General features: G+C 32.0%; 1 protein-coding gene across 2 annotated transcripts in view; it reads right to left on the reverse strand.

Annotated features, from left to right (window-relative positions):
* Nucleotides 1-22177, reverse strand: part of LOC109824922 (putative RNA-binding protein Luc7-like 1) — a 35019-nt gene that overhangs the window by 3391 nt on the left and 9451 nt on the right. Inside the window, exons 8-11 of one of the 2 annotated variants that reach the window (XM_020391550.1) lie at nucleotides 21920-21988; nucleotides 1349-1407; nucleotides 680-761; nucleotides 38-447 (exon numbers count right to left, since the gene is read on the reverse strand). In XM_020391550.1, coding sequence (XP_020247139.1) covers nucleotides 418-447; nucleotides 680-761; nucleotides 1349-1407; nucleotides 21920-21988 — 240 coding nt within the window. In that variant the 3' untranslated portion in view covers nucleotides 38-417. Of the gene's footprint in view, nucleotides 1-37; nucleotides 448-679; nucleotides 762-1348; nucleotides 1408-21919; nucleotides 21989-22177 lie in introns of those variants that run through there. The other variant, XM_020391549.1, reaches the window with a different exon arrangement.

Raw genomic sequence — 22177 nt, forward strand, 5'->3', positions numbered from 1 at the left:
GAATTAAGATGTCTCATGCTCCTTCACTGAATGTTAATGCAAGAAAAGCTGAGAGTCCATTTTTCCAAACTAAAACGATACATAAAAAATAAAGCAGGGTCACCAGATCAGTGAGCTTAGACAAAAATTTGGAAAGAAAAGGATCAGCAATCAAATCTAGTACTCTTTGCATACTCTTCCTTGGCTTACAGTTTGTTCCACTTATTTTGGTTGTCATTATGGGAGCAGGAGAATTTTGACTCTTGAGGGTCCATTAGTCCATATATTGCCATCTTCAGTACTTCAAATGTTCCCTCCCAATAACTATTATACTATCCAAATTGAGAAAGAAGTAACAGCAGAAATAAAATATTAACCACATGGCAATCTTCGGTTGAGGGTAGAAAAACTCACGATGCCAAATATTACTGAAACTCTTTATGGCAGAATGTGATACATTACCAGCACCTGACCAACATGTTAAGAGTTTGAACTTCAAAGCAATTTAGCAGGACAACAAATAGATCCATATAACTAGTATAACATGCATCAATGTGGGTTTTCCTTGAGACATTAAATTTACAGCTTTTTTTATCCAAGCAAAAGCAAGTTGGTGTAACTGACTACACAACTAAATAACGAAGCAAAACCATATAAACTGAATTGCAACCAAGCAAGGTAACATATCGGAAAATCTCACCTGCATTTCTGCTAGCTTCTCACGGATCTGCATATAGCCTAAGTGTAGTTTTCCTCCAAAATGGTCAGCCAAACGACGATCACTGGAATGAAGATCAATCAAAATATATAAATAACAATGTTAATAATTAAACTCTTTATAAAGCTTGTGATGCCCCCTAATAGTCCCACATCAGGAAATTGATGGAGTTTACGAGGATTTAAATGATGGGTATTGAGAGTCAAGTGCAAAATCTAGTAAATTTTGGGCGTGGATTGAACCAAACAATGTGTTGCACACAGCGGGTACCAGGGTTGGCTTGCAGGCCCAGGGTGTGACAAAGCTCAAGCTAATTTTGGCAAATAGTAACCCAGTAAACTCTTAAAAACTAATATTTAAATAAATGGAAAGAAGCACATTATTTCGCTGCAAACATTTTGTTCATAAAATAGAACCACAAGAACCTACAGGTGACCAGGGTTATACGCAGATCAGAAACCCAAATTAACTCATGGCGTAGATATGCTAGCCTAGTGTCCTGCAATGAACATAGAAACATAACCATATTTGTGCCTTGAAGGGCGATGATGAAACTCAAGATTAGTGGTTGTAATAAGCCATTACACCTAACTAAGATGGCATGGTGGAAGGGGAAAAAAATGTGCCTTGGTGAAAAAAAAAGAGCTTTACCTGTCATAGACGCTCAGGAAAGCTCCGCAAATGTCACATACACGTAACTTCTGATCAGTCTGCAAAATGATATCAATTTTCATTATTTTCTTTCATTTGGCGAAACCTATTTATAGATTAACCACAGAATATTTCAAGGAGAAGTAAGAAAGGGGGAAACAAGGTAGAGAACATGCGACGAAGGTATCAGAAGAGACAAGATAAATCGCTACTTCTCATGCCATAATGGATATATTATACCTAGTCCTATCATTTTTTAAATATATGAAAATAAGACATGTCATTCCTTGAGCTTAAGTTGGTCGGTTCAATCCCTCAGAGATTGCAAAGGAAAGAAGGGCTTTCAAATTTTTTTTAAAAAATGTTAAGCCAAAAAATTTTCTAGTTGAATTTAATTGTTAGCTGTTTGAATAGAGCATAGCGCCTATGAGTTGCCAGTGGAAATTATTAGGTTCCCCTCGTTATCGGCTTCCATGATTAGGCAGTTCCAAAACAGTTTATGTGGTGAAGGTGTATAAATAACAAGAATACTCAACAGGAGACAATTAAATGAGCAATCTAATGTTTACTTAAGGGACATAGACAAGGCTAGTAGTAATGATAAAACCAACTTTTGATACAACCAGTAACTTCCTCAGAAACTTCTCGAGGTAATACCTTAAGTAAAGAGAGGAATTTACGGTAGATACCTAAAAAAAAAAAGGAAATTGTAGTATATTTACAATCAAAGAGTACACTTCTAGGGTTTGATAGAATATTAACCTGTGATATTATTCTCAATATCGTCAGAACCTTCCATCCTGTAGAGACAACAGTAAAGCCTCATAAAACTCATAACAAGGCTCATTAAATATATGGGGTTTTTATCTGTTAACCCAAAGCTTTACCCTCACTTATTTAAAAACCCACTCACTTTACTTCCCAAACCCCAATTTAGCATACTCCTCTTCTATCCAACCTCTTCCTTTAAAATCTCTCTCTGTTAATATTTCTCTTCATAGAGGGCATTAATTTGGTTTTCACGTGATTCTGCTTTGCATTCATTAAATATTTTCTTCCTAAAGTCCCAGAGCCAACAAAGAGTTATATTATACCAATAAAGAGATACACTTTAGTTGTAGAGAGCTATACTGCTATACTTCTCTCATAAGAAGCAATGTCTTCGAATAAAGCGTTATGGTGATACACTTTAGTTGTAGAGAGCTATACTGCTATACTTCTCTCATAAGAAGCAATGTCTTCGAATAAAGCGTTATACTTTGGTCAGGCAAATATTATTACCTATTAAGCTTTCATAATTTTATGTTAATTAGTCTAATGGATATTAAATCTTCTGGTTTTTCTAGCAAGTTTCTTGACGACATACTATATACTATTAACTTCTTTCCTGTAGTTCCAGAATCAATAAAGAGCTATATTATAACGATAAAAAGATACATTTTAGTCTTAAAGAGTCATATCTCTTTATAAGGTGTTATACTTTGCTCCTAAAGGGCTATGTTTTCATATGAAGTGATGTAGTTTGTCAGCTTTGGTGGAATTTAGGTATTAACTTCACTTAGAATTTAGGGATCGACTCTTTAAGTTTAGTGTTTTGTGAAACAAAGGAAGAGAGAAAAAAGAGCCAATGGGTTTATTTGGGGAAGAAATGATATTTTGGATTTTTGAATATTTTGGGAAGTACAATATAAAGTTTGAGAGCATATGACCAGTTGGGTTTATAGATAAGCCACAATGGGTACTTTGGGTGTATAGATATTCATGGAAATGGGTAGGTTTTTAAATAAGTGATTGTAAAATTTTGGGTCAAAAGACAAAAACACAAAAATATATACCTCCCAGTGTTCATTTCAACGGCTTCCTAAAGAACTTTGATAGAAAATGTAAGAACAGCAAGAAATGATCACCTTTGATTAGGAGAGCTCTTAAGATTTAATTTTATGATAATCAAGAATTTTTGTCTAAGATGCAAATGAGTGAACTAAATGCCACGCCCGGTCCTGCGAAACTGTTGGAGCGTTGTAAACTATGGGACCCACCAAGTGTAACTTATTGTTTAGTTTGATCCACCATCAAAAATACTAGCACTAGTTGCACTACGACCCCTTGTATTATAAATCATTCAATCTCTCAATTAATATCTGATGTAGGACTATGTTTTTTGGGAGTATCACAATCATCTCACCTGATACACACCTTATCTATTGGCGTCCTCATCACAGCATAACAATTGATGCATCTCAGTATGATCGTCAGTCGATGTGGACTCTAGTCTCTAGAGGTGGCTCCTATGAATTTTAGAGGTGGCTCTCACCATGCTCACATGATATAGCACTTAATTATGCATCACTTAGCTCGACACTTCAGGCCAGCCAATTGCTATGATATCATTTGTCTTGCCCTAAGCCAGCTAGCTTGTTGGGGTACAGTGTAAGTCATGGGACCTACGGAGTGCAACTCATTGTTTGTAATAATCCACTGTCAAAAGTGTTAGCACTAAGAGCACTTGACTCGTTGGACTTATATCATTAACCATTCAATCTCTCAATCAATATTCGACATAAGACTGTTTTTTTGGGGTATCATGATCACCTCAAAATATGTTATTTAAGTGTGAAATTGTAATATCAAAGCTTAGGTTTAGAAGTCCTAAGTTAGAAATATGTTTTAGATTTTCCTTCAATGATAACTAATATATTGTTTACTGATTTTATAACTAGATGAGACAAAAAACAACATGAGCTTTTTGAAAACCAAGGTACATAAAGTTTCAATGATGAAATTCTATTTAAGGTGTGTAAGATGTAGACAACTGTTGTTTTCAATTAATGAAGAATTTAGAAAGAAGAAAAACAAAAAATTGTAACTAAAGTTTTTATTAGGTTATTCATCAGTAGAGCTATTAGAGTATTCATTAAAATCATGGGAGAAATCAATTACAAAACTCAAGAACCTTGAAACTCCTTTATAAATAGCCAAATCCTTCACAGTTTCATACACACAAAAACAAAAAGAAAAGGATTTTTTGAAGATAAGAGAGATGAAGGGAAGAGGATGGCTCAGAAAGGTTCGTGCTTTTAATTTCTTGTTCTTTGACAGGATTGCTTGAAGTAAAAAATAGAACATTTCCGGCTATTAGCGTCAGCTTTGGCTATGTCCAACGACAATCACATGGTCAAAGGTTATGTCTGGAATAAGACACTGCGGCCGCCGAACCATTAGATCTTTTCATGAGTTTGACTATAAAAATGAAACGGAGCTGGAAGAAGAAAAGAAAAAGTTATTTGTGCCCTTAGTATTGAAAAGTTTGCTATTAGTTCTAATAGTTGTTTCAAACAAATAATATAAATAATTTTTAGAAAATAGAAATTAGGAGCATTAGTTTATAACCCAAAATAATTTATATATATAGTCTTCATTATTAGAATGTTTATGCCATCATTGGAAAAACAATCTCGTTACGTAACTCTTTATACTGTGTTATGTAACCTAATATGTCTTAAACGTTACGTAATACGTAGCCTTATGAAATAACTCAAACACATCATAACTCTGTTATTACAATAGGGTTTTTGCTTATTAACCCAAACTCTTACGCCCACTTATTTTAAAACCCACATATAACACTTGTACATCCAAAGTACTCTCATCCACTTATTTTTAAGCCCAATATGTACAATACTCTCAAACTTGGTACACTGCTTTCGAAAAAAATCTTAAATCCCAAAGTTGCCCTTTTCCCCCAAATAATAACCAACGCTCTTACTCTCTTCATCTCTTTTCTTTTGTTTCTGAAAACTAAAACCCTAAGACGATCCCCAGATTCCTAAAATGTCAATCCACCAAATATTCACTATTGATCCCTCTCATTCATCCAAACATTGTCGACTCTTCTCTTGACCTATCAATTTGGCACTGTGCTTATTTGTTGCTCTTATTTTGGAGTAACCCAATGAAATCCCTATTTTCTCAAGCTAAGAAGATAAAAAAATGTTGCTCAAATAGGATTTTCATGTAAGATTTGAGATTTATACATTATATTTTGTGATTCGAAAATATTTGAGTGTCATTATAGGAAATACATACTAATTGTTTAAATATTAATATTTTGGGTTTTATTATAATAACTTGTCGAGGGGTCCTTCCAAGCCTAAGGTTACTTTGCAAGTAGGAATTTTTTTCCCATGAGATAAAATTTGAGAACTCTGTAAGAACTTTTATAAGTGTTGTATCCTTTCAAATTTTCCATGAGATGGACTTGAGAACTTTTTGGTTCTATGCTTGAAGCGCTAGATGGAGGTGGTGATTTTGTAGACGTCAATGATGGAGGTTGGTGTTCTGGTGATTTTGTTGGAGTTCTATTGTTACTTTCTTGATGCAATATTTGCCATATGATGTGTGAAGCAATTGATGTTGCTAGTATTTTGTAAAATTTTGGTTCATTTTGGGAACATTTTGTGATGTATTTGGAGTTCTATTGACACTTCTTGAGAGCTTTTAATACTCATGCATGATCATTTTGTGATTTTCAATCAGTGAATTTTCGCTTACCAACAGGTGGGCTTTTATTTATCCATTATTATAGAGTAAAGTGTATCTTTTTATGGCAAATAATAGCTCATATGAGCAAAGTATAGTTATAGCCAAAGCCCGTTTTATTAGTTCTGGAACTACGCCATTAAAAAATTAAGACTGTAGAGTATAGCCTCAGGAAAATAGTTTAGAAAAGATTAGAAGATTTCATATTCATAGGACTTACATAAAAATATGAAAGCTTAATAGACATTGATTTTAAACTGAGAAAAATATAGCTCTTTATGCCAAAACATAGCTTCATATGGGCAAAGTATAGCTCCTTGTACAAAAGTATAGCTCTTTTACCAAAGCGTAGTCTTTTATGACTAAAGTGTAGCTCTTTATTGATTCTAGAACTACATAAAAGAAATTAAGAATATAGAGTACGCCCTCAATAAAATTGCTAGGAAAAATTATAAGAATATTTCATATCTATAGAGCTTATTAACATAAAAATATGAAAGCTTTATAGGCAATAATTTTATTACTAATAAAAGTATAGCTCTTTACGCCGAAAAATAACTTCTTATAGGGAAAGTACAACTCCTTACACAGAATATAGCTCTTTATAACCAAAGTGTAGCTCTTAATGACTAAATTGTAGCTTTTTATTAGTGTTGGAACTACACAGAGATTAAGAGTGTAGAGTATGCCCTTTAGAAAATTGTTGGAAAAATTAGAACAAGAATTCATATACATAGGACTTACTAACATAAAAATATGTAAGCTTAACAGACATTGATTTTTAACTGAGAAAAGTATAGGTCTCTATGCTAAAACATAGCTTCTTATAGTCAAAGTATATCTCCTTATATAGAAGGGTAGCTCTTTATTACCAAAGTTTAGTTTTTTGACTAAAATGTAGCTTTTTATTGGTTTTGGAACTATAGAAGAAAAAAAAATTAAGAATATGGAGTATACCCTCAATAAAATTGCTCGAAAAAATTATACGAAGATTTCGTAACTATAAGGCATATTAACATAAAAATATGAAAGCTTAACATGCATTAATTTTTTTACTAATAAAAGTATAGCTCTTTACGCCAAAACATAACTTCTTATAGAGAAAGTATAACCCCTTTTACAGAATATAGCTGATACGTGTGTATCTTCTTTTCTGCTTCGGGAGCTTAATGATCCTCATTGGAGCTTGAGGATAGGTGATTCTCATGATATCTTGAGAATAGTGGTGTGCAAGCGATACGACGGAGTACAGGTGGAAGCGTGAAACGAGACGGCGAGCAGCAGATTCGAAGAATCCAGATTTCAGCTCGTGAGTCGACTCATACATGTACATGAGTCGACTCATCAGATTGAGTCGACTCATGCCTGTCATGAGTCGACTCACGAAACCCAGCCATTTTATCAAAAGCTTCTGCTCGGGCAACTCATCAGTTTATGAGTCGACTCATCAGTCATGAGTCGACTCATCTGCAGTCATGAGTCGACTCATCGAGGTTTCCTGGGCAGACTTGATTTCTGTTTTGAAAAAATTCTAGTTTGGTTTGGTTTTGGTTATTTACTAGATTGTCACCACGTTATAAACCCTATAAATAGGAACTGTTTAGGATTCTAAACAGGGGGTGAGAGACCAAATGTAATCCTAAAGAGTTTTAGGTCTAAGAGAGATCCTGATCAAAAGGATTAGGATTTAGGTTACGATGATCTATAAGATCTTAGATCAGAGAGAGATTCTAATCATTGTATTAGGGTTTAAAGAGGATTGAGAGGTTGTTCTCGATTCTAGTGAGATTATTCTAATCATTGTATTAGGGTTTAAAGAGGATTGAGAGGTTGTTCTCGATTCTAGTGAGATTGTGAGGGAGAGATTTGTAATAATTAGGGTTTAAAGAGGATTGAGAGGTTGTTCTCGATTCTAGTGAGATTGTGAGGGAGAGATTTGTAATAATCGATTCTTCATAATCTAGAGAAGGTATTTTCCTTTGTCATACTGAATTGTTCTTGTGTTTTGATTATCTTCTTCTCAACCCACCTTTTGGTAATTCCGCGACCAAATAGTGCTCGCACGGCGACTCGTATCAATAGCTATTTATAATCAAAGTGTAGCTCTTTATGACTAAATTATAGCTCTTCATTGGTTATGGACACATAAAAGAAATTAATAGAGTATGCCCTCAAGAAAACTGCTGGAAAAAATTCGAAGAAGATTTCATATCCATATGATGTATTAACATAAAAATTCGAAAGCTTATTAGATATTGATAAAATCCATAAAGAGATATACTTTTCATATAAAGAACTATATTTTTTTAGAAAGATCTATAATTTTCCTATAAGAAGTTATAATTTGTTTTAAGGAGCTAACACTTCTGGTATAATAAGGTACGACATCTCCACAAGAGCTATAATTTGAACAGTCAAGATCAGACATGTTAAGCTTCTGTATTCTTGTTATGGTTGTATCTACACTTATTATATCTTATTCTTATTGCCCATACAATTCTTTGCACATATATTCTACACTTCTAATTATTTTCTTGGGGAGACGGAACTCATAAAGAGTTATACTTTTTCCCTAAACAACTATATTTTTCTCATAAGGAGTTATACTTTTTGAGCTATACTTTAGATATAAGGAGTGACAATATGTCATAAAGAGCTAGACTTTGTCTGGATAGATAAAAATTCTTGTATAACATGGAGAGAGTTTTGAACTTGTCAAATTTTAGGTATAATTTCGTCATAAAAATACTATAGTTTTCCATTCGTTATAAAAGTGCTCTTCTGTGTATAGTCTAGAATTAAAAAAAATACTATACTTTGACATGGGGTATTTAATCGAACATCTAATAGGCAATGACAACGTCATCACTTTTCATGTAAGAACTCATGGCCAAGGTTCAAAGGTCAAAGTATACTCTGAGGTCTTAGAGATGAGGAACTTATCGGGTCAGATTTTAACCACGAGCAAGAAGAAGAAAGCATAGGACATAGATTCATTGCTAAGAATTGTATATGATGCTATTGTTTGGTCGTAGTGAGAGGACGTTCTTTCATTGGGGGATTTTGGCTAACAGGTTATAAGTCGAGTTAAGAGTGAAGAGGGCATCATCGAGTTCATAGGTGATAGGTTTAACTTGGTATGAGTGCGGGTTTAGCAGTAGCGAGGATTCATATGTGACAGGTTTAACTTTGAAGGTGATGGTATGAGTGCGGGTTTAGTAGTGGCGAGGGTTAGAGGGGAAGTGGTGAAGCATGAGGTGTTATTTCACTAGAGGGAGAAGAGGCAGGGGAATTGAGTTGAGTGGAGGTGAGAATTGAGGAAGACAAGAGGGTGTTTTGGGTTTTTAATTTTTTTGGGTAAATACAGCGTACAAACGCCTTGTATTTGATACTTTGCAATTAAAAATAAGTTGGTTAGGGACTACTGGGTGTATGAATAGTTTTAGAAGTAGGTGAGTTTTTGAATAAGTTAAGAGCAAAACTTTGGGTTAAACGACAAAAATCCTTATTACAATATAATATGCGTTATTTCAATATAATCAACGTTACTTCAAAATAAGGCGTTATTTTAATATAACTTACATTATTTCAATATAAGTTCTAGATACTTGAGAGTATATCTTTTCTTAAAGCTTGAAGGAGTTAAGTAATTAATCTTAAATTGTTTGTTAAGCCTTTATGTCACCTTTTGGTGACATCATTATGTGATTATGAAACTATGAATATACTAAATGCACGTAATTATGAACAAGCTATAAATTTATGATTATATATTTGAGTATTCAATTGTGATACTTCCTCGTAAATCAACATAGGTTATACTAAATTAAAGAGTTTTTATTAAACTATTTTTTATTACGATATATTGTTCTTAATTTTAAAATCACTATGAACATATTTTATTTATTCACTTAAACAGTAAGAAAATATTTTATTCCTAATTGTGATGTTATGTTAGAAAATTTTGATGATTCTAAATTTCTAATTATTTAATTCACGATCAATAGTTTGTATTTATAAAATATGTAAATAATTAATAAACAAAATAACCTACAGTTATGCATTACGTTTTTTTGCATTTTTTATAACTCTTAACAAGAGACAGAGTGTTACATTATACGTTATTTTCAAAATTGATTTTATACATATTGTGTGTATGAGATCATTTCTTTTTTTTTTCTTTTTTTCTTTTTGCATTTTTTGTATAACCCTTAATAGGAGATAGCATTACATTGTGCATTATCATTATTTTCAAATTTGATTTATACATATTGTGTGCGCATATTTGAGGAGTAAAATATTTTGGAGTACGATTCTCCAAAGTGTTGTCAAATTCCTAAAGGTGAGTAGATTTCTTCTCATTAGTTATTCTAAATTTTGATACAAAGGTAATGTAGAAATATGTATTATAATGTTATTTTTTAAGAATAAATGTTGGATCAAACATGCTACGTTTCGTTCTCTTAAAAAGAAAATAATAAACGAACTTGGTATTATGATCTATTTGTTAATGATGAATATCAATTAGTATAATGAAAGTTGCTGAAAATATGTTCAACAAATTTTGAAATTTTCATTTCATATGAAAATTACTGATGGGTTTATATTTGACAAAAATATTTATTTGCTATATATTCATGAATGTTCTATTTTCATGAAATAGATATCAGTAAGTTTATGAAAGTGTTAAAACATATTATATTGCTTTTGGTACAAGTGAAATTTGCAAGTGACTCTTACCTGAAAAGAAAATGTTTTTAAATGTCAATAATCCTCACATGTCCAGTATGAAATTAAGTGATTTGTTTAAGCCCTACCATATGGTATTGGACGTACCAAACAATGATAAAGTGGGCTTTTCAGCTAAAAGTGAAGTAGCCTTTTGGCAACCAATGTTAGTGTTAGATACATTCTTTCCTAGGGTTGACCTATAGTGATTAATGTGCATTCTCATGTTACCCGCTATGATTGTTATAGCATTAGTGTGCTAACTAAGAAAGTTTAGCAAAGTGCGATATATTATCGTTTCGAAGTGTTTCTAGATCATTTTGTATTGTTTTCTTAAACTACATGATTTTTCATTACTCTGTCAAATGATATACATGAAAATTTATTTTGTTCAATATCTTATATATTTCTTATTCGTTCTTTATATTAATTTTTTGAATTTAGTATCGATACTTAAACTTGTCTGATCCGCTAATGAAAAGTTATCTATTCGTGAGTGTAAGCTCACCCTATTATTTTCAATCTTTTTTGGATGAGAATTAGATGGTTGTATCTATAGCTCAAAGGTTTGAGACATGAGAAGAATCCATCATAAAATGATTTGATGCTAAGAGTTCATAGCTATTTGACCCGAGTACTTCTAATATGAAGTTATACTAGTACGTGACAAACTCGTACTCATACTCTTTGAACACTCCTTGCATATACGCATTCATTTATTCAAGCATGTACTCAATTAAACAATACATGTTTTAATTCAAAAACAATTGTCGTACATTTTTTGGACAAATATCATACACTTCATATCCACTTCTTGAAACTCATTGGACATTAGGTCAAGTTCCGAATTATGATATTGAATGGTCGTTTGGATGTCTAGTCCAAAAACTAGTGATTTTTCAATTTATAATCCATATAATAAAAGAAATATAAAAAAATGATAGGAATTTTCTCATAGAAATTATAAATTCCAATATAAAATATATGTATACATGAATATTTATATACCTTTTCCCTAACCCTACCTTTTCCAAAATTGTCATCTCGTACCTGTACCAGTACTCATACCCATACCCATGCAATATAGGTTCATAGTTATTTTACAGATGTTTATGTTGATGTAATAAGAGTCTTTTGACTCATTAAAGTGAACTTATTAAATGTAGTTTTTGCTCTGAGACTTCTATATATCCACAAAAGTCCCTTTTTATGTGAAATTTTATTTGAAAAATGGAAGTGCGCAGTAAGCTTAGTATGTGTTTTCGCACATGTCACCATTGTCATGCATCTCAAAATGTGCTGCACATTTTGAGTACATGACAAGTTGTGTATAGAAGTAGTTTTAGATTTGCCTGTATTAATAACTAATATATTGTTTACTAGCGTTATAACTAGATGAGAAAGAAGTATTCTCATCTTTATGAAAACCAGAGCACATAAAGTTTCAAGGACAAAACTTTATTTAAGGTGGAGAGGATGTAAGACAACCGTTATTTTCAATTAATGAAGAAATTAGAAAGAAGCAAATCAAAGTTTGTAATTGATGGTTTCATTAGGTTATTCATCAATAGAGCTATTAGAGTTTTCATTAAAATCATGGGAGAAATCAATTAGACAGTTACAAGACTCAAGAGCCTTGAGACCCCTTTATAAGCATAGTTTCATATACACAACAACAAAAAGAAAAGGATTTTTCTAGAGATCAGAGAGATGAAGGAGAAGGAAAGAGTAGGGCTCAGAAAGGTTAAGTGTTTTTAATTTCATGTTCTTTGTTAGGAATACTTGAAGTAAAAAAGGAACCTTTTTGACAATGTCTAGCAACATTTGATCATCCCATGGTTAAAGGTTCCGTCGGAGGCAGACACGATGGCCGCCGAACAATCGGATCTATTTATGGGTTTGATTAGAGAAACGAAACAGAAAGCTAAAAGAAGAAAGGGGAAAAGTTTTACTTAGCCCTTTAGTATAGAAAAGTTTGCTACTAGGTCCAATAGTTGTTTCAAATAAAGAATATAGACAAATTTTCAGAAAGTCCCTAGAAATCAGGAGCATTAGTTTTATAGCCGAAACAATTTACATATAGAATCCTTAGTATTAGAATATGTATACATATTGTGTGCTTATATGTTCATTTGAGGAGTAAAATATTTGGAGTACAGTTCTCGAAAGAGTTGTCAGATTTCTAAAGATGAGTAGATTTCTTCTCATCAACTACCTATATAACTAAAGACAAACCTTAAGAATTACTATTCATTGTACAGTATTTTTCGTGGACCCCTCTTTTGTCATGTTATATATCTTAGTTGACGTCCCCTACACATCATCAAGGAATTTGAAATTCAAAAGAGCTGTAAATAACAACTGTCCTTAACTGATAATTAAGAAAACTCGAGTCCCTCCTCTCTCTCTCTCTCCTTTCCTCACTCTCTCCCCTCTTCCCTTTGCTCCAACGAAGAAAACTCCTCTCTTCTCTCTGCTCGCTAGTCCATATACCCTTCGGCAGGGTTCTATTTTCTTGATAGTTGTTTCAAATAAAGAATATAGAAAAAAAATTCAGAAAGTCCCTAGAAATCAGGAGCATTAGTTTTATACCCAAAATAATTTACGTATAGAATCATTAGTATTAGAATATGTATACATATTGTGCTTATATGTTCATTTGAGGGGGAAAATATTTGGAGTAAAGTTCTCGAAAGAGTTGTCAGATTTCTAAAGATGAGTAAATTCTTCTCATCAACTACCTATATTACTAAAAACAAACCTTAAGAATTACTATTCATTATACGGTATTTTCTGTTAGACCCCTCTTCTGTCATGTTATACATCCTAGTTGATGTCCCCTACACATCATTAAGGAATTTGAAATTCAAAAGAGCTATAAATAACAACTATCCTTAACTGATAAATTAAGAAAACAACGCAAGTCCCTCCCCTCTCTCTCTCTCATTTCCTCGCTCTCTTCCCTCTTCCCTCTGCTCCAACAAAAAAAACTCCTCTCTTCTCTCTGCGCGTCAATCCATATACCACTCAACAGGGTTCCATTTTTCTCGATCATCATGTGATAACAAGCTCCTAACCCCAAAAATTTCGTTCCATGGTTCAAACTCTCGCCCTCCTCAGATCTAAAAAGATCCATTTTCATTTCATGGCTAAAACTGTAGCCCTCCTCAAATCGAAAAGATTCATATCCGTCCTCTGTGATCCGTTCCTACTTCCCATCGATCCCGAACTCTGTCTTCACTCTCTTCATCCCGACGCTGACGCAGGTGATCTCGCGAAGCCCCCTCCTTTCCGATTTGATCAAGCCTCGTAATTCTGAATCTCACAAATTTCCTCTTTGGAAAGAAGAAAACCCTTAAGGTAATTTCTTCTTTCAATTCTTTTTTGTGAATTTAGGGTTTTTATAAATAGTTTTAGTTTTTTATTTTCAAAATTGTTGATTGACCTTCAAGCTATCAAATTTACCTGAGATTATTTTATTTCAATGGAAAATACTTCCCGAAATCAGGTTGAAATATTGAACAATATCATCTTGTATTATATTGTACCAATAAGTTACTTGATTTAGTTGTAGTTGATCTCTTTTTTAGGGAGTTCAGTGAGTTGGTCTCCTATTTTCTTTCTTAGCAGGCCGAATACTTGCTAAGTTATATGAGCTCTGCAAGGCTTCAAAACATGCAAAGAATTTCAATTTACAATTCTAAAACAGGTTTGATTCTAAATTCACCTACTATTATTTGGCTCTTTATGTGTTTGTTGGCTTACTTTTAAAATTTTCTTGTTTGCTTATTGGTTCATGTTCTTTGTAGCGACCTTCGTCATTTTCTACAACAACATTAAGTATACTCTGGGGGACAAGCCTAATTCCATTTCAAGTAATTATCTAGTTATTATCCTCTCTGCGCACACAGATACACACACTCTTGCTCTTCAGATGTGTTTCTTGATATTTGTTTTCAAATAAAAGTGAACATCAATTGAATTTGATATGTTCACAATCGAAATCTGTATTTTTAGCTCTTTTTCAATATTTTATTATTATACATGTTTGTGTGTGTTTTTTCTTGCTAACTTGGGTTTAATCATATGATTGGAATTATCTTATCTATTATAATGATGAAATGTCTTGCAAGCATAGTGTTGGAATCATGTAATTTCCTTAAGTAGTTGATTTAAATAAATTTATTTGTTGCTGTGATTTGAATTATTTTTCTATTTTTCATCAAATAATTCAACATCTTAAGTGCTTTTGATGGATTACTTGTTTAACTAACATTTGGAATTAGTTGGATTGATGAGTAGATCCAATTCGCTCTCCCTCAAATCTCTCTAAAATTTTAATTTTTATAATACTCCATTCTCGAACACATGCACAAATTATGTAAAAAGATTGTTAGGACAATTATAATAATCTAGAGTGTCATTAGGACATTTTTGTTTATTATTGATTAGTGCTTACGGAATTGGGTTTGGATATCCTAATTTTTAACTTGCAATGGGTTATTTTGATGAAAATTTATATTGAAATTTGATTAAAGATCTTACCCTTTCTTTTGTTTCATTTTGGTATTTGCAATAGCGATATGCATCAGAATTATTTTCATGGGTCAATTCCTCCTATAATTAGGAACTGCATTGAGCTCAGAGCATTGTATATATCTTTCCCCTTTTATACTTTCGCCCCTATTTCACACATTTTAATTGATTTTTTGCTAGCTTAATGTTTATGTTTCCATATTGCCCCTTTATACTTCCAATTATGTGTTGTTCTATCCTTTGACATAGTTTTATTTATTTATTCTTTATTTTTCTATTATAAAAATTGATTTTTTGATTAGTTAATATGGAATATATAAGGATTTGTCAAGCAATCTACTCTAGGGAAGAATACCTCCAGCTATTAGCAACCTGGAGCATATTCAATTCTTAAAGAGCTCTATTATTAGATGATTTTATGGTTTACTGTTACTTGCTTATGACATATAGTTTGTTGATGCAGCTATATTAATATTTTCAAGCAATAATCTGCATAGCAGGTGAGACAATCAAAGCAGTTGAGCTATTTAGTAAACTTTTTCATGGGAATGAATAAACATTTATCTATTAGTGTGCTCCATCAGTTTTCTAAAAAGTTAACCTCTCTTTTAAAATTCCGCATGAATTTTCTTGAGATTAGGTAAGTTAGCATTAAATTCTCTTGGTAGTTTGAACGATTTCATACCAAATTACTTCATCATTGTTTTGCAATAGAAAAATACAAACTATTTTAAAAAATTAACCCAAGCAACTCAACTTTTAATTAAGAAATTATGTGTGAAGTTTGATAAATCTAAGAAAACTGAGAATAGTCAAACTATTTCATTTAAGTGAACACAACTCCATACTATTTTTTTGCTTATATGATTGTCTTCGCCCCCTCGTAAATATCCAACATTTTTTCCTCTTCAGGTTAAAAAATTTCTCTGTTTCACGCATTTGGTTTTGTTGAACTATGAACTATACAAATTTCATTTTGTGAGTGAATTTAATTTCAATAATCTCTGGTAGAAGCAATCCAATATGAGTTTTTTCTTGCCCTCTTTTCTTTTCTATTCCTCTTTTACATTTAACTTTGAAGATGAATTTCTTTTTCTGCAGTTGTTGTCAAACCATGGCTACACCATCTTTATTGATGATCAACAATATTTTTTCGGGACCTATCTTTCTATGATCCACAACCCAAAGTCAGGTTTTTCCTCTATTCTCTATTTTTAGCAGTCTGTTTCTTTTTTTTTCCCATTGATTAACATGCTAACATCATCAAAATCCTATTAATAATCCTGCTATTTGTTCTAATAATATCATAATACTCTAAAGTATGTTAGCTTATCGTGGAACTTGGGAGTATTGGTTTGACATAAGCGAGTGGATTTTTTCTTTTCAAATAATGTGAGGATCTTTTGATAATATATATTCACTTTTTAAGAATTATTTTGCAACCATAGGTAGTATCAGAACTTATTATTGTGATATTTTTCATAATGTTCATCTTGCTATTCAAGAATAATCTATGGATATTTTCTGATGTTGAGAAAAATCGAGAACTTTTTGGTTATACAGTTGTTTTCATCATGTGAAAAATAAAAGAATAAGCTTGATATGGCATGTGTTCCGGATTGTAAGGTAAATTTGATGAATTAGAAAATTATTGTTTAAGGTGATCTTCATGTTTCAGGTTTTATATAACATAAATTGATATCATCATCAAGTTACGCTCAACTTTGAATAGTCATGAAAATTTATGGTATTCTATTCTTTGATTTTGATGATTCTTTAGGAGGATTTTGTAGATCAGAAAGGTGAAGAGGAATCAGAGAACTAAAAGATTCAATAGATTGTTTGAACTATCAGTCATTATCAACATTATTTTGATATCAAATTATGGTTAGCTAATATATGTTCAGATTCTTAAGAAAGCAAGGCTTTAGGATCAATTACAAAACTTTTAAAATGTCAACCATCACTTAGATCCTAACTTGAGAAATAGGCAATTGATTAAGCCATGGTTCGTATCATGATTATTAGTAGTTTTTGTCATTTCCAGTCATGAAAGGCCAATTAGGATGCAAAAAAATCATACTTACACCAAACTGTACTTTTAAAAGTATTTTATTGTGGCTACAAATCTAAAATTGTGAAATGTCCTATACAAGTTACTGAGGTTTTTTTTGGTGTGGTGTTACGGATCAAAACAAAAAATGTTTTTATATGCTAGGGTAATTTGAACAAGTCACTAACAGAGAGAGGAATTCACATTTTGTGGGGAATTATTTGGTGAAAAGATTAGCAAGCAAACAAATAATTGAAAACTGCTAATATCTCCGCTCAAATATTTAAAATGCATATCCAGAGTCTGATATATATTTACACCTACATCAAATAAAAGCTATTCTTGGATACTGTTTAAACTCCTGATGTATAGAATCATTAATGTAGCTAACTCTTAGTTTGACTTTGACCTATAAGTATTTTACTTATTTCTAATTCTTATGTTCAAGTCTTATGCTTATGAGATGGAAAATGTCTATATCTGCATATTTGTAATTCTTGAATGCATGTTTTTTTTACACTCAGGTAATTTGAACAAGTCACTAATTGAGCAAGGAAATCACATTCCGTGGGGAATTACTTGGCAAAAAGATTAGCAAGCAAATAAAATCGGAAGCTGCTAAAATCTCCTCTCAAATATTTGAAATACATATATCCAGGGTATGATACTTATTTACACATGTTTTAAAAAAGCTATTCTTGGACACTGTTTAAACTCCTGTGCATGAAATCTCTAATGTAGCTGACAATTAGCTTGACTTTGGCCTATAAGCATTTTACATATTTCTGATTGTTATGTTCAAGTCTAATGTTTATGAGATGAAAAATGTCTATATCTGCACATTTTTTATTCTTGAATGCATGTTTGAAGGACCGGCGTAACAGAAATGAAGAAATAAGACATACTCCCAGATAACCTAGAGACGTGGAAGCTTCACTTTGGCCAAAGTAACACAACATTTTGCATATCCGCAGCATAGTTCAGGTTTTTCCTCTTTTTGCTACTTTTTGCAGTTTATTTCTTTTTCTTTGGTTGATTATCCTGCTAATATTATCAAAATCCTACATTCCTTTTCATGCTTCTATAAGAATATTGATATATATTTTCTGTACGCATATGCAATTGTTATTGTGCTTGTAAAGGTATTTATTATCTACAATCTTTGAGGAAATAGAGAAAATTGATTCTTCATTAATTTTCAAGTGAGAAACATCATCTATTACGGGAAAATTTGTGTAGGTAATAACATTCTCTGCCCTCTCTATGTTTCTCTTGGATAGACTATCAAACAATACATGATTTTAGATAACTGTAGGTATGAAAATTCAGCTGAAGCCTCTCTTATATATGGAGTTTTGGGTACGTCGCGTGGTATGTATCTCCTATATTTGTTATCTTGCAGTAATTAGGTGTCGACGATATATTTGCAATATTTAGTATGATCTCTATGAAATTATTCAAGCGGAACACACTGTTCCTGAAATAATTTGAATTACTAATTCCTTGAAAATATTGTCTTTCATTTTTTCTATCGACGGCACAGTAATTAGCACATACACAAGAAACTTTTGTGTAATGCATATTTGTTGTCTCATTGCTAATTAGAAAAACCACTAATACCCAAATTCATATTTACTTTGAATTTTCAGCCTATAGAAAATACTTCAGTACGAACTTGCATAGAGATTCTCTAGAAAAAAGCTATGGAGCATTCCTACTTTCATGAATAGAATAAAACATACCCGTTGAAGTTTTATTATTACCTTTCTAAGGTGAGTGTTATTATTACCTTTATATGTTATATTATTATCATTGTAACTACCAAAATTGTACTTTGTAGCTTGCATTTTCCACAGCAAGGCATCTTTCCTTGCAAGACAAAGATGACAGAATGATAAAATTTAAGCCATGTTATATGGTTTTTGACAAATTTTTGTTGATTTGTATGGGGAAATAGAGATTTTAAGGGATTTGAGGGGTTTAGATTGTCTGTGTAGTTCTATATAGTAAACTTCTAGGTGATTTTGGAGTCTAGATAAGAAGTTTAGATTTGCAAGAAGAACTTAGAATTTGATGCTCGATTTTCTTTCAATTAGAAGTAGAGTTTGAAAATAATTTAGATTCAGGTCCCCGTAGCCGAGTCTAATCCCCTTTCTTATTAATTCTTTGTAGAACTTGCAATCGATCGAGATCTTCGAGCGTGATATACTCTCATTGGACCCAGGTCCCTGTAGCTGACTAGTTTCATGATTCTTAGGTGAGAAAAATCTCCAATTTCATAGTTTGTTATTGGGTTTTCTATGATTTTACCAAGCTTACAATCTGCTGTTAGTTTTGTGAATTCTTTTTGGTGTGGTCAAATATCAATTAAATTGCATGAATTCTTTTGATGAATTCTTTTTGCAAATTGTAAGTTTATATTTAATATCTATTTGAATGATTTATCTTCATATTTAGTTCTTAGCTATGTTACCTGGGTACTTCTATAATGAAGCCGTACACGTATCGGGCACGTACCCAACACTTCCCTGTACCCAAACTTCATGGACATTTCTTGAATATATGCATGCATTTATTACAACATGTACTCAATTATACGATATATGTGTTAATTTAAAACACTTGTCAAAGACTTCCTGAACATAGAGCTTACACTTCACATCCGTCTTTTAAAACTAATGAGATATGGGTCGGGTTCGTTTCAGTCCATACCCAAGTTTAAAACCATATAGTTAATGGGTCGTTTAGATGTCTAGTAAAAAAATGAGTAGTTTACAATTTACGATAATCAATATGATAAAAGAAACTCAAAAATGTGATCGGAATTTTAATTCTAATGACACATGAAGGGGAAAAATTTATCTTATGTACAATATTAATTCAATATATATATGTAGTTGTGTCCCCGTACCCTACATTTTACAGTTTTGCCGTGTCCCGTACCCGCACCCGTAACCGTACCCGTTTCCATGCAACTTAGGTTCTTAGAGAGGTGGTTATATTGTATCTCAAAATAGTATGGAAGTTGTTATTAAGTGGTTAAAGAATAAGAAAAATGAAAGAAATATATTATATTTGGAAATTGAAAATTTCACACATTTATTTATTTCCTCTTTGTTTCCTTTTATTTTGATTGCTTGCTTGAAAAGTTTTACACAAATGCTTATTTCCTCATTGTTGATGCTTCTTAGCAAATCTCCTATCTATTAAATTCAAGAAAGAATATTCATGTATGTGCAAGTATTTTGTTAAATCTAAGTCCTAAGATTACTTAAGATCTTACAGTAGCATTAGCAGATTCATCTTGGGACAAAGAGATTTCTTTTTATTTAAATTTATTGATCTTATCTAGACATAATTTATTCTAAAGGTTGCCTACTATTGATATAGTTTTCAACATCTTTGCTTTGATTTTTTTCCTCTTTCTGATCTTTTATTATTATTTTCACTTTCATGAGATCTATGTTTGGGAAAGAAAAAGAAATACGGATATTGTACAAAGAAGGTGAAGAACGACAGGATGATACATGAAGTGATAAATCCAATGGGAGAGCCTAATGATCCATGGATAACGTGATGAGGATGATACATGAAGTGACAAACCCAATGGGTGAGCCTGATCAATTTCCTGATCCATGGATAGGATAATGATTGTCAACACCATTTGCTTTCAATTGCGTTGAGTGGGGTGGACTCACATTTCAATCTTATTGAAGTTTTTTGATATTTTTTGTTGCCCTTGGGTTCAAAGAGTAGACATTTGTTTCATTTATGTGTTATATTAAGAGAAGTTAATTTTCAAATGTACTTTTGTAATGACTTTTTGAGGTTATTTTTTAGTTAACCTCAGTTATTTGTTATGTCTTTAGGATCAGATAGTTGTTCGTTGATATGTTGTCTTACCATATATATTTATGTGTGAGTACAATTAAAGATATTTTTAATAAAAAATAGCAAAGCGAGTGTATGTATTTAAGAAAGAGCACATGGGGGTACATAATGTGCATTAACAAAGAGCACTAATCCGTCCATCGGAGGGGATTAATACTAGTTAGTTATTTTAAATTTTCATATAAAAGTAATGTATAAATTATATGTTATAATGTTATTTTGTAGAATAAATGTTGGATTAGACATGTTATTGTTCTCTTATGAAAGAAAACGTTAAAAGAACATGGCATTGTGATCTATTTATCTTTAATGATAAATATCAATTAGTATGATGAAAGTTACTGCAAATATATTATTAAACATATTTTGAAATTATCATTCATATGAAAATTACTGAAGAGTTTTTGGTACAATGGATCAGTACATTAAACCATTTAGTTTAGTATTCATCATTCTTGTTATTTTCTCATAATATAACACTACCATACCAACTTTTGGTACCATCAATAAAACTCCTTGTATGTTAGATGTTATAACCAATCTCGGTCTATGTTAGTCATTGTTAGCTAATATCAGGGTATTGGCTAGTTTCTGCTGGATTGTACCAGCATGCTCAAAATCCGATATGCTATGATCAAATCAAATCTTGTCGAAACTTACACTCTACATGGTACCAGTAGGCTTCTTTCAAACATTCAGAACTCAAATACTTGTTATATAAATATGTAAATAGGATATAATAAATAAAATAGTAGAAAAAGATTTTTTTTCCCCAAAGTATTGGAAGGAGCTATAAAAAAGGATGACTAAGTCCAAGATCTTACAATTCTGACATCAACAGCAGTATACTTTGAGTTCGAAGAGTCCGGGACTGGCTCCTGTCTTGGACCTAGCTGAGGGAAGAAACAAAGATAGCAAGCAAGCATGAGTAGCTTTAGATGTTGGAGATACCCATGAAGAATGACTTGGAGACAAGGTCCATATAGAAAACAAGCAAATAACATAAATAGACAAGATACAAATAGATGCCAAGAAATTACTTAATATTAAAATGCATGGATACAAAGCATCTGAAGGAGGAT

The sequence above is a fragment of the Asparagus officinalis genome, chromosome 10 (genome assembly GCF_001876935.1).
Source record: "Asparagus officinalis chromosome 10, Aspof.V1, whole genome shotgun sequence".
In the NCBI taxonomy this organism is placed as follows: domain Eukaryota; kingdom Viridiplantae; phylum Streptophyta; class Magnoliopsida; order Asparagales; family Asparagaceae; genus Asparagus; species Asparagus officinalis.